Source organism: Electrona antarctica (assembly GCF_951216825.1).
Source record: "Electrona antarctica genome assembly, chromosome: 15".
Lineage (NCBI taxonomy): Eukaryota > Metazoa > Chordata > Actinopteri > Myctophiformes > Myctophidae > Electrona > Electrona antarctica.
In genome coordinates, this window is record NC_136796.1 from 6387402 (window position 1) to 6404484 (window position 17083).

The 17083-nt window shown below is 43.2% G+C and overlaps 1 protein-coding gene across 2 annotated transcripts in view; it reads right to left on the reverse strand.

Annotated features, from left to right (window-relative positions):
• The window catches only part of ndrg1a (N-myc downstream regulated 1a), a 51554-nt gene that overhangs the window by 17861 nt on the left and 16610 nt on the right, over window positions 1–17083 (reverse strand). The window contains exons 3-4 of one of the 2 annotated variants that reach the window (XM_079521758.1): window positions 16226–16261; window positions 3873–3978 (exon numbers count right to left, since the gene is read on the reverse strand). In XM_079521758.1, the coding sequence (XP_079377884.1) occupies window positions 3873–3978; window positions 16226–16261 (142 nt within the window). Of the gene's footprint in view, window positions 1–3872; window positions 3979–8008; window positions 8181–16225; window positions 16262–17083 lie in introns of those variants that run through there. The other variant, XM_079521759.1, reaches the window with a different exon arrangement.

Consider the following 17083-nt stretch of genomic DNA (forward strand, 5'->3'; position numbering starts at 1 on the left):
ATATATATATATATATATATATATATATATATATATATTCTTTCACCGCAAACATTTTTAACTCATATTTGCTTATGGGGGTCCCTGGAACAACATATTTTCAACTGGAGGTCGGTGGCCAATTACATATAATTTTTGGAAATAGTTTGAGAACCACTGACATAGAAACATAGATTTTTCAGAAAACTGTCATGATTTAGATTAGAAGACTGTAGAATCTGGTCTAAAAAAGGAAGGAAGTTCAAGACGGGAATAGCAAGACTCGCCATCTCCGGGTTACTTCCTGTAACTGTGTGAAGTGGACGGACGTCTTTTTTTAGGAGACGGGAAGCAGGTTGGAGTAGTCCATTCATTCCAACCGGAGAGTGAACGTGAACACAGCTTCTTTTAAGCCCTAACAACACCAAAGGGTCGAGTTTTTAGCGTTGTCCCTGCGGTGTGAAATGTCCTGTTGCACGTTGACGCGCATTGACGCGCGTCGTCCTTAGTGATTCAACGCATGGAATCCAATGGCCCAAACCACACCAAAGAGTCGAGACGGTTTTAGCGTCAACTCCTTGCAACCGTTTGGACCCAAGGAGTTGCATGGTGACCCTTTGGTGTGGTTAGTGCTTTAGTCTTCACTGAACTAAATATTGGATCCGATCGTCACAAGCCACACAATATTCCCAAGATTCCCATACTACAGGAAAAATTACTTAATTATCAACCTTTCTCTGTCCCAGCAGAGATCACACTCTCGCTGGGATCTAGCACCAGTAACCATAGGACATTCGTGAGATTTGACGCCTGCCGCCCCAAATAAAACTTTTTTTTCTTATCGATTACTCACCCCATGGAGAGTTGAAGTCATGGATATTTAGTTTGTTTTTTGTTGTCTCATTCCCAAAGCCAATAATTCGATGACCAGCTCCCTATGCTCCCTATGGAGCCGCAAAGGAGACTCTTTGTGTCTCCATATGGAACCACTGCTGCTCATCAAATTATTGTCTTAGGAATGCGACAAAAACAAAAAAATATGCATGAATTCAAGTTTCCATGCGTGTAATAGTGGGGGAATAAATCACACTCATGTGAAGTGAGGGGCGCTCTTATCATCATACATCACATTCCGTGCTCAGCCAATCAGATGAGCACATTCCGTGCTCTAACTGACAGACAGGCACACATACAGTAGGACGCAAGCACATTGTCGCATCAATAAACGCCTAGTCCAGGCGTCTCTTCTTGGGTTTTTTAACAGCTGGAGGATGGAAATGGCGCTCGCGCACTACAAGTTGAAGCCGCGCGCGAGCGTCATTTCCCTCCACCAGCTGTTTAAAAACCAGGAAGAGACGCCTGGTCTAGGCGCTTTTTGCCGCCTCTGTGCTTGTACCCACACACACAAAGCTGTGCATAGGAGGGGCTAGTATGTGCGTGCGTGTGTGCGTGCGTGCGTGCGTGCGTGCGTGCGTGCGTGCGTGCGATATGTAAAGCACAGACCAATGACAATTTAATTGTCTCCACCAGGCCGAAGGGCATGGGGAGAGAGTATGTTTTGCCCTCCGTCCGTGTGTGTGTCCGTCCGTCCGTCCGTCCGTTAACAGCTAACCCGGTAGATGCCAAACTTTGCACACACACTCCCTGGATGCCAACAATGAACCTCTGCCCCACATTTGTTAGGCAGATTTTCATAACTGCACCGATCTGCATGAAACGTTGTATGCACACTCCCTAGAGGCCAAGAAAAAACCTTTGACCTGCATTTTTCAAATCTGCCTTATATAGCGCCACCAGGAGGCCGACTTTGGTAAAAAAGCTTTTTTTGTTATTACTCCTTCAGATTCTATCCAAAAATCCCGCAAATCGTTACACAGCATCTCTATAGTCAAGTTCTCAAGATGGATCTATCCAATATTTCACATTACATCCTAATTGCCTAACATTGGCTTCCAAAGTTTGCAGGATTGGCCCGTGTTGAACAAAAAGCCTCAAATCATGAATGCAGCATGCAATATACGTGAAATCTTTCACGCAGTTTCCTACTAGGCTAGGAGGAATATATCTCAGTGCCCACCCTTTTCACATTGGCCTGTTATAGCGCCATCAACAGTTGGATTTTTGCAACACACACTTTTGGAACAAAATGCCTCAAATCATCCAATTGCCATCAAAGGCCTATTGGCCTATTATAGCGCCACCAGGAGGCCACAATAACCTGAGACCTGTGCCCAGAGGGGCACTTTTTCTAGTTTGAACATGGTTCTTTAAAAGTCCAATCCTATCTGTACAAGTGTACGGTAGAGCATGGTGATGCAACCAACACCGGTGCAGTGACCACCACTTGTTGATAAGAGGTATTGATTCAAAGCTCAATATAACCTCTGTCCAAATGAGCTTTTGGTTCTAATCAACAGGCGCACGTGCAGGGGACCCGGGGTTTCAATCTGGCATCGTAGTAGCCTACTATATGGTTGCATTTATGGTCAGCTTAGTTTTAATATAATATCACACACAGTGGAGAGCTGAAGGGGATTGTTTAGAGCACACAGAGGCTAATGAATTTAGGCAACAGACAATAATGAACAACACTAATAATAACAAACTTAGTTTCATAGGCCACAAAACATAAATATACATTACTAATTTTTGTGTTATACGATGACTCAAATTAAGTCTATAAAGCGTGCACATATGATGTCATATAGTTTGTCAGTGAACTGTCTTTCATATATATATTTAAAAAAATAATTTATTCCAATCATTAAAAAAAACGAATTACGCAAATGAATTAGCTCAGTATAATATAATGATGTAATATATCGATTTCGGACGGAAATCGGTATCGGCAGATATGACCCTGCAAATAATTGGAGATCGGATATTGGTCATAATTTCAAGTAGGACATAAGAATTATGGAGTGCGGCTTTAAAATGATTAACCCGTTAAAACCGGGAATTTTTGCTATATATTGTCTCAGTCAGGTGGACACCGACCTCATATGTTTTTTTTAACAAAAAGGTAAAAATATGGGAGATTTATGTCTATCTATAAGCGCATCAACGTTGTATTTATTTTTATTTTGGATTTTTTTTTTAAGAAGGCATTTGTAGAATCTGCCTGAGGTCTTAATAGGTTGAAGGTTGAAGACACAGATTTCTGTACATTTAACAATTAAGTTTAACCCATTTAGGCCTGACGTCGAAATAAAAAAAACGTTCGCTCTGAAAGAATATATACCTATTCAAAGATTTGTGCCGCATTTTTACGATTTTTCAAAAATAGCAGACCTACAAGTTCATAGCGCGCCACTCGGTGGCGCGCTATGAGCTTGTAGATCTGCTATTTTTCAATAGCTAAAGTATAACAGAATGCTTGAAACACCAAAAGGCGTTCCCGCCCAAAATTATTTAAGGTTAATCTGCAGCCTCGCCACGTGGTGCGGTCATTCCAACTCATGTTTACGCAGCCACAACATGTGCACAGCTTGGACTCAGTGTTGCCGCCATGTCTGCTTATGACTTTGGGCTTTTCTGGGTTTTTCTGTAATGTACCGCTTGTAAATATTGATAGTTGCGGGTTGCGTTTTTTCTTTTTAGGCCTCGTTTCTGAAGTGCAGTGGCTTATTTGGTGCTTGCTTCCTAAATGTTGTTTAAACCAGTGGTTCAAACATTTTTGTGTCAAGGACCCCAATCTGAAAAACATGATTTTGTGCCAGGGTACCAGATTTGTGTTGTTACTGTAATATGTTATGTATATATAGGTGTAAAAGTGGTCATCATGAGTTAGTCGCTTCTTTTGGGGCTTGTTTTCAAAAACCTGCTTGCTTCTCTCTCTCTCTCTCTCTCTCTCTCTCTCTCTCTCTCTGACAGACAAAAGGAGGAATGCTTACGGTTCAGTCCAATGTCATGGAAGGTCAGGATGACCGGCCGGTCACCCTTGGGAACCCCCTTCATGGTGCAGTGGACTCTTCCGTACGGTGTTTCCACATCGTGCTCCTACACACACACACACACATTCAAAGATATTAACACCATATTTTTATATTTTAGTCATTTCATCTGAAACGTTTAGTTTACTCTAGTTTTAGTGGAGTACATAATTAGATAGTCTAAATAGACATTTTGGCGGGCCGCACTGGCGTTGTAATGCCAGATTCATGCTTGGCCAAGTGACAAAAATAGCAGATCTACAAGCATGTGTCATCGCATGTTGTGAGCTTCTAGTTCTGCTATTTTCAGAGCACGACACAAGGGCATCGTCTAGTTTTTGTTTGACTAAATTCTCAGTATATATATATATATATATAACATATTTTAGTTTTAGTAGACTAAATAAAAACTGATCAAACCCCTCTGACAGCATACAGCAAAGAACTTTAAATTCCACTCTCAAGCCTGACTCACACTTATCGTTGCGTGCCGGCAGCAGTCGTGCTCAGTAAATACTAAATAGCAGATCTACAAGCTCACAGCGCGTCACGAATGTGACGCATTGTGAGCTTGTAGATCTGTACATGTGCCAGCAGGTGAACACCACTCACTGTGCAGCTTAAGTTTACACATCAGGCTTTCAGGAGGAAATGGGTTGGGGAAACATTGGCCGTGTGCCGACAAGTCCTACAGTGGAATATTATAATACCATAGTTCAGATTCCAGGGCAGAATGAATGAAGGAATCATAAATTGCATGTGCTTTTCCCTTTTTCTGCTAAAAAGAAACAACCTATACCAGTTGTTTTTTTGGTATGTTTTCCCCATTGACCCCAAGTCATGTACTACTCTTTACATTACTGCTGGTGATAGGCCTATCTCACAGCATTTCCCCGCCCCCTTTCCACGCCCCCTTTTGGAGCTAGGTGTTATTTTTTATGTTAAAAGAGGTATTTTCACAAGCCACAAACTACCGTTTTGTAAAGGTAAGGTTTATTCTACTTATTTGAGTTGTTATACCATTGTGTTTTCTTCATATTATTATCGGTCTTTGACATTTTAACATTAGGAAATGTACTTAGATTCTCCAGAGAAAAAAAGGGTAAATGCCTAATGTTAAATGACACCACTATCTACCGGAAGTGGGCGTGGAAAGGGGGCTGTGAGATAGGCCTATTCACCACAGCATTCTCTTTTTAGCAAAAGGCCGATGCACACCTCAGAAGGCTAGTGACAGGTGCGTAGGGCAATATAGCATACATAAAAAAGGGTATCTTTGAAAAAACAAAGAAAAGGTCCCGCACACTTTGAAAAAACAAAGAAAAGGTCCCGCACACTGTCAGACACTTGCCAAAATGTTGCTCTTTATTAGGTCAACGTTTCGGTCGATTAGACCTTCATCAGGACAGACAATGTCCTGTGTGACTGTGTCTGACAGTGTGCGGGACCTTTTCTTAGTTTTTTCAAAGATACCCTTTTTTTACCACAGCATACTCCACAGCACATATGTTTTCCCTTTTTTTTCTTCTGTTTTTCATAGTGTATATCTGTACCTCTTTAAATGTTCTGATGAATTGAAAATGGAGGACACAAGTCTAGTGCTTTTCGGTCTCGTCTAGCGGTAGTAACAGTTTCTGTATTGACTTGTGCTTTCGTTTGAAATACGTTCAACATACTGATATACTGTGAAATTTAAAAAATCAATAAATTCAATCAATACCACTGTTTTTTATTTTTAGCGTAAGTTATCCGCTTCTTCATTTTGATGTTCCAACCACCATGATGGCGATATACATTCATTCACAGGTGATACTGTACGTTCAGTCAAATATCCATTGATAGACTGTACATACATTGTGTTGAGCTCAACGATTGCATTATCTAATCTTACCCTGATGTGTTTAACTCTTACTGCTTGAACCTGAATAGCTGTCGCCTGACTAGCCAACCTGTCTTGTCTGGATGATGTTTGTGACCAAGAACTGCTTTGTACATTGACTATATTGGAGTGGGTTTTTATTTTAATTTTAATTTTATTTTTTATATATGTATATATGTATTTTTGGTTTTGTTTTGTTCTGAAGGTTCTTTGGTTGTCTTGATTTGAATTTGTGTGTTGTTTGTGTTTAATTTTTTTTTTGTATTTGTTACTCTGTTTGTATTTCTCAATTTACTTCTATATTTGTAAAAAAAAGAAAAAAAATGAATAAACAGAACATTAAAAAAAAAAAAAAAACTCTTACTGCTGTTGCTGCTGTGATATCTGACTCCCCCGCTATGATCAATAAAAGGTTTATCTATAGAGCGTCGCAGTCCCGCCCCCTTTCATGACGACGCCAGGCCCAGGAAATGAATCACAATGCATTTTTCTCATAGACATTTCAAAAAGTATTTATTTAAGGACCTTTTAAGCGTCGTACGAAGCCAACTCGAGTCGTGACAAATCATGACAACACACACAATATTTTGGACCAAACAAATAATTACATAGAAGAAAAACAACAAAAAGAGTGTTGTAACCTGCCGTTTTTTTCTACTTTCTAATTCTTTGTTTGGCCCGAAAAATTGTGTTTGTTGTCATGATTTGTCACGACAAGAGTTGGCTTTGTCCGCGGCGTAAACGTCTTTAAATAAATACTTTCTGAAATGTCTATGAGGAAAATGAACGGAGAATCATTTCCTGGGCCCTGGCAGGGGGCGGGACTGCGACGCTCTATAGGGACTATCGTCAGCAAATCAATCTGAAACCGACATGAATGGAAACCAGTGGTTTCTTGGAAGTCAAGGAAACAAAACAACGGTGGTTTGCTTCGGGAAATGGTCAGCAATTGTAGTAGACAGGGCCTTTAGAAAGGGTAAAGCACTGGGCTCAGTCATCCCCAGCATATTAGTTCATACTACTGACTAAACCAGGGGTTCTCAACGTTCTTGGCTGCATGGGGACCCCAGGAAATGCTTTGGCCGTGTCTCGCGACCCCCGCCCCTCCCCCCTCCCCACACCCATTACAAATTGTCCGCTACAATAGCCTTAATAATACAGAAAATACATACTGAAACCAGATATAATGATTAAGGAACGTTTATGCATGCACTGTGTGTACTATGTGAACTCTCAATTTCCATTTTCCAGCCAATCAGTTGCAAAAAAAGAAAGACAAATAAATCTTTTTTTTGTTTGTTTGTTTTTTTAATAGTTTGGGGACCCCCTCCCCCCAAACATAATTTGGCGACCCCCCCGAGGGGTCCCGAACCACAGGTTGAGAACCCATGGACTAAACCATTCAACCAACGTTTTAGGAAAATCTTAAATCGTGCAACTGAACATTTGCCCCCCCCCCGCCCACACACGTGTAATAAAGCAAAACAAATTACATAAATGTAATAAAGCAAAATAGCAAGTCATCACACACTGTTTCCTAAACCATCTAGACAATATGTAAAACGATTATGTTTTAAGACAGTAATGTTAGTCCTGCTGTTTTACAGAACTGCCAAGCAGGTGAAGAAATCACAGGTTGAGGCTTTGACCTTTGCTTTTACACGGAAAGTCTGAGACTATTCAAATGTTATGGAGTATGTATTTTATGGAATACATGGCTAGTTTGACCACTTCAAATGCTCTAAATCTTGAAATATTAACTGAAAACTGTCTATCTATAAGCGTATTGAGAGCTTGTAGATCGTCTATTTTCGCTGCGCAACATACTTCCACAGAAGATCATGCATGGCTTCTATGGAATCCAAATTACTGAAATCAGTCATGGAGAGTGGAGACCCATTTTGGGCGGGAAACCCTTTTGGTGTTTTAAACATTGTTATAATTTAGCTATTGAAAAATAGCAGATCTACAAGCTCATAGCGCGCCACCGAGTGGCGTGCTACGAGCTTGTAGGTCTGCTATTGTTGAAAAATCGTGAAAATATTTATTTCGGAAAACTAGAGGATTTAGAAGATTTTTTTTTAAATTTCGAGGTCAGGCCTAAATGGATAATCCATAAATCTGACGACAGAACAAAACCATCGTAACCTACTGAGCAAGCAACAGCTACTCCACGGACGAAGCCGGGGCACACTTAAACAAACACCAATGTACTCACGCTGGTTTCTATCTCACAGACCACCATTTCCACATCGGAGGTGTCCTCCAAAACCATTTTTTCAGCCAGTTGTGCGGTTAAGTAGGACCTCACTAGTAATGAAATGAGTTAATAGTAATAGCAGCAGTATAGCTCCTTCGGCGGTATGCACGTCGATTATAGATCCAATTGCCTGGTGTTAAGTCTCAGAGGTTGGGGCCACTCGCGCGGCTGAGCTGCACTTTATACCCCCTCATTGCAGTGTTGCCAACTCTGGTGAGAGAAATAAGCCAACACACCTCCAAAAACAAGCCAAAAACAAGGCAACTCCTGCGAGAGAAATACGCCAAAATCTCCCCTTGAAAAACAAGCCGAAACAAGCCCAACAAAACATACTCTCCCCATGCCATCGGCTGGTGGAGACAATAATATGGCCATATAATCCTAATAAAAAAAGATTTGATGCATTTATCATAATAAATACTATGTATGTCTATAATAATTAATGTTTTTGGTAGTGATGCACCGAATATTCGGCCACAGAAAATATTCGGCAGAAAATGGCTAAAAATGCATTTTCGGCCTATTCGGTTTCAGCCCCAATAGGAAGAAAATATATCACCGAATAGTGTATGCAATTAATGCATTCAAAAGAGCTGAATAAATGTTTTATGGACCCATAATAGTGATTATTATTTAAGTTAAGTTTTGCCATAACCATTTATTTTGTCATAAATCAGGTAGCTTTAAGGTACGGCCATGACAGCAATGGTAGGAAAAAAAGATATATAATATTAATCATATTCGGATATTCGGTATTCGGTTTTCGGCCAACTGTTTCCTATATTCGGTATTCGGTTTCGGCCAAGAATTTCCCTTTCGGTTCATCCCTAGTTTTTGGTCATCATGCATTATACTATTACACACATACTTTAGCCAGGGCTTAAGTAGAGACACCAGACCGATTCTGTTACTCAATGTGATTCACATTCCCCCAAACCAATGGGTATTTACATACACAAATACATTGTTGGCTTGTTTCAAAACAAGACACCGAATTTTTAAAACAAGCCCAAAAAACGGCAACCTCGGGGGGGGGAAACCGCAACTCTGGGAAAAAAAAAACAAGCCAACATTGGCGGGCAACAAGCGGACTTGGCAACCCTGCCCCTCAGTGCTCACCGCTCACCCATAATCTCCAGCTGGCCTCCCATGGTGCCTTGCAGACCGGTCAAAACAAGCTAATTCCAGCCCGGGAAGAGATCCCTAAATTGGATCAGACTGTGACAATGTCAGACACAGCAGGGGGCAGAGGAGCTGGGGGGTGTGGCCCACAGCCTTGGGTCATGTGATCCATGGGAAAACACGGCCGTTAACGAATGGGCAGAGAGGTGATTAAGGCAAGGCATCATTCACCTGCTGCTGTACACGTAACACTGCAATACGTAACGTATGAATTATTTCATAACAACAACAGCAGCTGTGAGCAAATGGACCCATGTGATGTTTTCAAACAATAAAAGGCGGCGCCGCGCTTCCCGTAGGCTTCCTGCAAGTGTCCTGATGTGACCCTGGACACACACGTCACTGACTGGACGGACGGATGCCCCCAATTTGTTTACTTTCTTAAATTAAGACGTGAGGAAAGGGGGAAAGTGCATTTCATCTGACCACCACTGATGTTCAAATATAAATTCAAACAAAAAATTAAAATTGCAACAACTTTTCAAACATTTCCAGAATTTCCCAAAATAGCCGATCTACAGTACCGCTACTTGTAGTGGCCTTGTGTGGCCTCAGTGGCCTTGTGGTTAGAGTGTCTGCCCTGAGACTGGGAGGTCGGGGTTCAATCCCCGGCCGGGTCATACCAAAGACTGGGACCCAGTGCCTCCCTGCTTGACACTCAGCATCAAGGGTCGGATTGGGGGTAAGTCCCTGTGACATACTAGCGTCATGTCCAGGGAGTGTACTTGTACTTGTACGCTACAGAAACAGGACATAGGCTCCTGCCCTATGGGCCACATGGCTCGGCAAGGCAAGTACTTACAGTACTTGTAAGCTAACATAGCGCGCCAGACACGTTGCGAGCTCGTAGATTGTCCATTTTCACTATTCATCACAAGGCGAAAGCAAGCACGTGGGCTGAAGCCCACGGTTAAAGGGTTAAGTGGCTTAAGGGTTAAACATGACCTCAGGCAAATCGCTACGGTTTTGGACTAGTGGTGGCGGAGACTGTATTGGTGCGGTTTTGGACCCTTTGGACTTTTTTTTGTTTTCTTTTTGTCACATTCCTAAGCCAATAATTTGATGAGCAGCAGTGGCTTCATATGGAGACACAAAGATTCTCCTTGGTGTCACTTAGGAATCCATTTAGGAATATAATATATCTCTGGATATTATGTAAAGGATTGTGTACAATGTATGCATCAAACCCCAGCTATCCTGGGCAAGATCTCAATGGGCTATGTGCACACACGCCATTATGGAAAGAACTTGAGCCCCGCCCCCTTCCCTACTGCCTTCACAGGTGTTACCGCGGCGCTGATACTAATGAAGGCTCTGTTCCATTCTGGTCAAACAGAGTCAGGGTGCTGCTTGTGTGCGTGTTGGCTCACTGGAAACACTCTGCTACACCAGTGGGTCTCTCAAAGTGTCCTTGAGTGGGATCCAAATGGTCCTGTGAGGTGTGTGTAACTCTGAGAGTGTACAAATGGATCCATTTGTACAAGATTTGTACTTTTACTTCACTACAATTATTTGAAAACTTTAGTTACTAGTTACTTTGGAGATTTTAATTTTGATTAGAAAACATACATTAACCACTTCAACCCTACATTTTGGCCATTTGAAAATAGCCGATTTACAAGATCACAATGCGTCACGTTGCGACGCATTGTGAGCTTGTAGATCGGCTATTTTCAATAGACTTTGTACACACTTTGAACTTGTGAAGTGGGACATTCTGCAATGTGAGTACTTTTACTTTTAGTACTTTAAGTACATTTTGATGCCGGTACTTTTGTACTTTTACTCAAGTACATTTTCAATTCCGTACTTTTACTTGTAACGAAGTATTTCTAAATTGCAGTATTGTTACTTTTACTTAAGTCAAAAAATGGAGTACTTTTTCCACCACTGGTAACTGTAACACCTCATCCACCACCTTATCAGTAACACTTGTAAGGGAAGTAGTAGGGAAGTGGCCCGGAAGTAGGAAGAGTTATCCTGTGTGCATAGAGCCCATTGACTGGGCTGTGCCCGAGTGGAAGTAGGAAGAGTTATCCTGTGTGCATAGAGCCCATTGACTGGGCTGTGCCCGAGTGGAAGTAGGAAGAGTTATCCTGTGTGCATAGAGCCCATTGACTGGGCTGTGCCCGAGTGGAAGTAGGAAGAGTTATCCTGTGTGCATAGAGCCCATTGACTGGGCTGTGCCCGAGTGGAAGTAGGAAGAGTTATCCTGTGTGCATAGAGCCCATTGACTGGCCTGTGCCCGAGTGGCCCAATGGACGCTAATATACGCTTCTGTTCTGAACCCTGGACCATGGATAGACTAAGATGACCTGCTCAGGAAGGAAGGAGGGAGGGGAGGGAGGGGAGGGAGGGAGGGATGGGGGAGGAGGGAGGAGGAAGGAGGGAGGGGAGGGAGGGAGGAAGGAGGGAGGGGAGGGGAGGGCGGGAGGGGAGGGCGGGAGGGGAGGGAGGGAGGAGGGAGGAGGGGGGGAGGGAGGGAGGAGGGAGGGAGGAAGGAGGGAGGGAGGGAGGGAGGGAGGGAGGGAGGGAGGGAGGGAGGAAGGAGGGAGGGGAGGGAGGAGGGAGGGAGGGGAGGGAGGAGGGAGGGGAGGGAGGGAGGGAGGGAGGGAGGGAGGAAGGAGGGAGGGGAGGGAGGGAGGAGGGAGGGAGGAGTATGACACGGGGTAACCTGTAAATGCTTGTCAAGATGGTGACTGTGCAGACAGACTGGTTTCAGCTGATCTACCAACTCCTTCCTAACGTAACTAAACTTTACAAATAATTGCGACCGAAGGTCGCAGTTAACTATGGAATCGCGCATTTCCCCGCTATAGCATTATAGCGTTTGTTCACCACGTCACTGTTGCCCAGTCTAACACACAGACACACACAGGCCAGGGAGGAGGGCTTGTACAGTACAGTACAGTACAGTACAGTACAGTACAGTACAGTACAGTACAGTACAGTACAGTACAGTACAGTACAGTACAGTACAGTACCACTCACTTACTTTTTACTTTAGTATGGGGATCTTCTAACAGACCCTGTTCAACAGACCTGCAGCACATAATTATAACCTGGGAGCAGGTCAGTTAAGTATTGGCCATGGTTATGCATGCAGTCACGGCGAGATAATCCCCTCCTCTAAGGCGGCTACACAATTGAGACTGGTGTGTGTGTGTGTGTGTGTGTGTGTGTGTGTGTGTGTGTGTATTAAGGGTGTTTAAGGGTGTTTAAGGGTGTTTACCGCCAATGCCCAGAGCGGAAAGCCCAAAGATGGCCAGATGGCGCGGCCATCTTTCTCCTTCGCAGAAAGCCGACGTCACTAACTACCACTAAGCTCAGACACCTGTTTGACATTCAACGCTTCGGCCTGACTACCTGAGGTCACCTCGTTGGTCAACAGGAGGCTATAGCATGAGGTCTTTTAGAGACACCATTAACAAAACAATATTATTGGACTAAAGGCAACTATCCATTGACCAACTGGCTCAGGGTGGCCTTTCTGATCTATCTAGGAAATAGAAAATGAATAGTATTTTGTCTGCGATTGGAAAAAACAAAGCCTATAGTCTCACTGTCTCAAGGCTGCGCTGCTGTACGGTGTACACGTGAAAGCACATGTATGCTTGTTTTCCAGCCGCCAGACAGCGCTTCAAAGACCGCCAGCTTCCTCAAGCTATACAAACGTCAGTGGCTGTGGGTTTGACAGCAAAACGCCTTCTTAATTATTGGCCACGGTTATGCATGCGGACACATTCACGAGGGTTTGTTTGGACGAGCAGCAGCAGCACTGTCCAAGGTTCTGGAATGAGGGGGTTGGCGCTAAACCCCAGTGGTTCAGAACGTGGACCAGAGCACGTTTGAAAATCAGACCCGTCTGAACTGAGTGGTGCTGTACTGTACTGTACTGTACTGTACTGTACTGTACTGTACTGTACTGTACTGTACTGTACTGTACTGTACTGTACTGTACTGTACTGTACTGTACTGTACTACCCTCCTCCCTGGACTGTGTGTGTGTGTGTGTGTGTGTGTGTGTGTGTGTGTGTGTGTGTGTGTGTGTGTGTGTGTCGCTGCTCAACAGTCCCATCCAGTGGTATTGGCATGGTACTTCCGTGCTCATACACACACACACACCCACAGACAGACAGACATACACACACACACACATAGTAATAATAATAATAATAATAAAACTTTATTTGTATAGCACCTTTCATGACATGAAATGCAGCTCAAAGTGCTTTACACAAAAAAGAAAAGAAAAGCAGGGCATAAACAATACAGTGAGGACATGAATAACATTGTTTTTAAAAGACAGATAAATCAATTAAAAGCAAGGGTGTAAAAGTGGGTCTTGAGCTGAGCTTTAAAAATGTCTACAGAGGCTGCCTGTCGAAGGTACAGTGGGAGTTTGTTCCACGCCGTCGGCCCGTAGAAGCAAAAAGCTGCTTCCCCGTATTTTTTAGTTGCCATTTTTTTAGGCAAAGCGAGCAGGCCAGCAGTGGAAGACCTTAGGGGGCGGTTTGGGACATATTTCGGCAGGCAGTCATGTAGGTAGGAAGGTGCGAGACCATTGAGAGCTTTATAAACAAGTAAAAGAATTTTAAAATCAATCCTAAAAACAACCGGAAGCCAGTGCAATGAGGCCAAGACTGGAGTAATATGTTCTCTCATCTTAGTTCTAGTTAAGACTCTGGCTGCTGCATTTTGGACAAGTTGTAATCTGTCAGTTGATTTCTTAGGCAATCCAGAAAAAAGTGCATTGCAGTAATCAAGCCGAGAAAAAACAAAGGCGTGGATTAGCGTTTTTGCATCGTCCAGTGACAAATAGGCTCTGATTCGTGCAATATTTCTAAGATGAAAAAAGGCAATCTTGGTAACATGATTAATGTGTGAATTAAAATTCAGTTCAGAATCAATAGTGATCCCCAAGTTCTTTACTGTACTGTTACTTTCTACAGTCAGGTTGCCAAGTCTGCTTTTTATCGATTCTTTCTGCACATAGGAGTGGTGGCTAGCAGTAAAAACTTGGGGGAAATGTTTTTAGGCCGATTCGTAACCTCTTATTTGTGAGACAGTGTGGAAGGAGAAGCTGCTGTTCTACTACTGTACATACAGCCAACCAGGTGATGAAGTCACAGAATGAGGCTTTAACCTTTGCTTTTATATTTCCGAGACGTTCACGTTTAGTCGATGCTTCTGAACATGTATTCCACTGCTGGTTCTTCAGAGTAGATGACAGATACTCTTTAATATCTGAGCATAACTAATAATCAAAAGCTCACAACAGATCCACAAATGGAGTTGGTACGACGATATGTTCAGGAGGAAGACTACGCTTTCAAGATAAGATCGTTGGTTACTTCCACCACCAATTTCATGCTAATTTCGTTCCTATAGGCCTTCCTCAGGTATCAAGCACAACCAACTTCACCATAGTTACAACTTACAAGTTAACTCCACCATTGATCTGCCATGGTAACCGATCTTGGCTCCACCCTCACCACTCACCGAGGCCTCGCTGCCATGGCAACTGTCAAGCTCTCCGCCTTATCTCCGCCCTCGCTCCAATAAGGAAAGAGTATATATAATATATGCCCCGTTTGTTTCACCTGTCATTCGTGCATTATGTATCTCGTACCCCTCCCTCTCTCCCTCCCATTTCTTGTACTCACATTTGTTTTCTAGCTTCAGGTTCCAGATGGGGTGTCTCGGATTAGAGGCGTGTCCTCAGATGACCAGAAGGACGGCCCTCTCCTCAGACCCCAGGCCAAATACTCAGGGTATCCTAACCCCCCCCCCCCCCCAGGGCTTAGCCCTTCACCCTTCACCTATCCCGCAGGGGTCTAGTCTACACCATCATCCTCCTCCCTTCCCTCCCTCACTCCCTTCAGCTCACCTCCGTAGCACCACCTCATCCCACCACTCATCCTCACTCCCCCCATCACTACCCTTCCTCACTTATCCATCTGTGCCCCTCGGATTCCCTCACTCATCCCCCACCCCCTCTCCCTGTGCCATCATCCTCCTCCCTTCCCTCCCTCACTCCCTTCAGCTCACCTCCATAGCGCCATCTCATCCCACCACTCATCCTCACCCCCCCCCCCCCCCCCTCTCCCTGTGCCATCATCCTCATCCCCTTCCCCTCATATAATTCATGCATGTCTAATTATCATTCTTATCATTCATGCGCATCTCATTTCTATCATTCCCTTTTCATGTTCCCCTTCTTTTCTAAATAAATGTTAAACAATGTTTGATTGAATGCGTGGTCTGTACTAGTGAACAGGATGTTTTCTATGGAAGACATCCTAGGGAGAACAAGCGGGTGCACGTGTGTGTGTGTGCACGTGTGTGTGTGTGCACGTGTGTGTGTGTGTGTGTGTGTGTGTGTGTGTGTGTGTGTGTGTGTGTGTGTGTGTGTGTGTGTGTGTGTGCGTGCGTGCGTGCGTGCGTGCGTGCGTGCGTGCGTGCGTGTGTGTGTGTGCGTGCGTGTGTGTGTAGTGCACTGTGCAGGCAGACAGGCGTGTGCATGTTGTGCATGCATTAAGGGTGTTTACCGCCAATGCCCAGAGCGGAAAGTGTGTGTGTGCGTGTGTGTGTGTGTGTGTGTGTGTGTGTGGCCACAATGCTGTACGATATCACGAATGCGATCCAAAGTGTGATTCGTCGGTTCCCATGGCAGAGGGAGTAATCAGTGGAGAGCCAATTAGATGTCTGTGCTATTAACAAATAGCCCAGACAAATAGCATGACAAAAGGTCATCACCCAGAAAGAATGAAGCCAAACTATAGGCCAAAAGAGTCAACAACAACAGATGTTTTGTCATTCAGTAGGTGAGCATTTCTTCATATCAACCACTAGATGGTACTAGACAGGCTAATATAATAATGGGGTCTTATTGAAACAACTGTAAACAGCAACTAATCCCAAAGCAAAAGAAAGAATACAGCAGTAAATATGTTGACATCTAATCATTATACTGTACTGTAGTGTACATACCTTGATCACAAGTTGCATCACAGCCTCTCTCAAGCCCTGACAAAAAAAAAGGAAACAGTTGTGATTTTCTTTCAGTTTTTTTTAACCCGAGAGGCTTCACCCCGTCATGGAGAGAGTATTTGTTTTACATCCACATCCATCAGAGGCTCATAATAATAAACAGTACAGTGAGACTAAATTATTCTATAGTGAATCCTATCCGACATCATGCTGCGGAGGATATTTTGGGTCAATATTGTGATTCATATTACATAACGTGGCTGCCGGGCGACGTTATGTAATACATTTTTACATTTTTTTTATTTTCTTTCAGAAATCAATGTTCCTGAACACGCTTTACGTCCGCGTGTGGGTTTTTACAAATATTGAAACCATGAAAAGTATTCCAAAAGTGCTTCTGACTAAACCTCCTAACTTGTTGTTTTCTCTCTCCCCGTCTACTCAATGATGGACATAACCATCTCCACATTCACTGGTCAAAAACATCCTATCTCTACTTGAGCTGTATTTGGGGTAAAGTGATGATAATATAAGTATCTGACAATGTATACATTTTATTCCTGAAAAGTTAATATTTTGGACATAATTGGGTTTCTAGGGTGAGACGATATATCGATATCGCGATATATATCGATATCGCAATATATATCGCTGCGAAATATATATTATATCGTCCTCCCAATATCATGATATTGATTAGTTGTAGTAGTAGTGTAGTAGTAGTAGGCTACCCGGACAGACAAGTTGTGGACAAGTTTCAAAGTTGCAGCCATTGTTTTACTGTTTGGAGGAGGCAAGATTCACGTACTTATTGGCCAGTTTGTGAAACAAACAAATCTTGTAAGATTTTGGAATAAA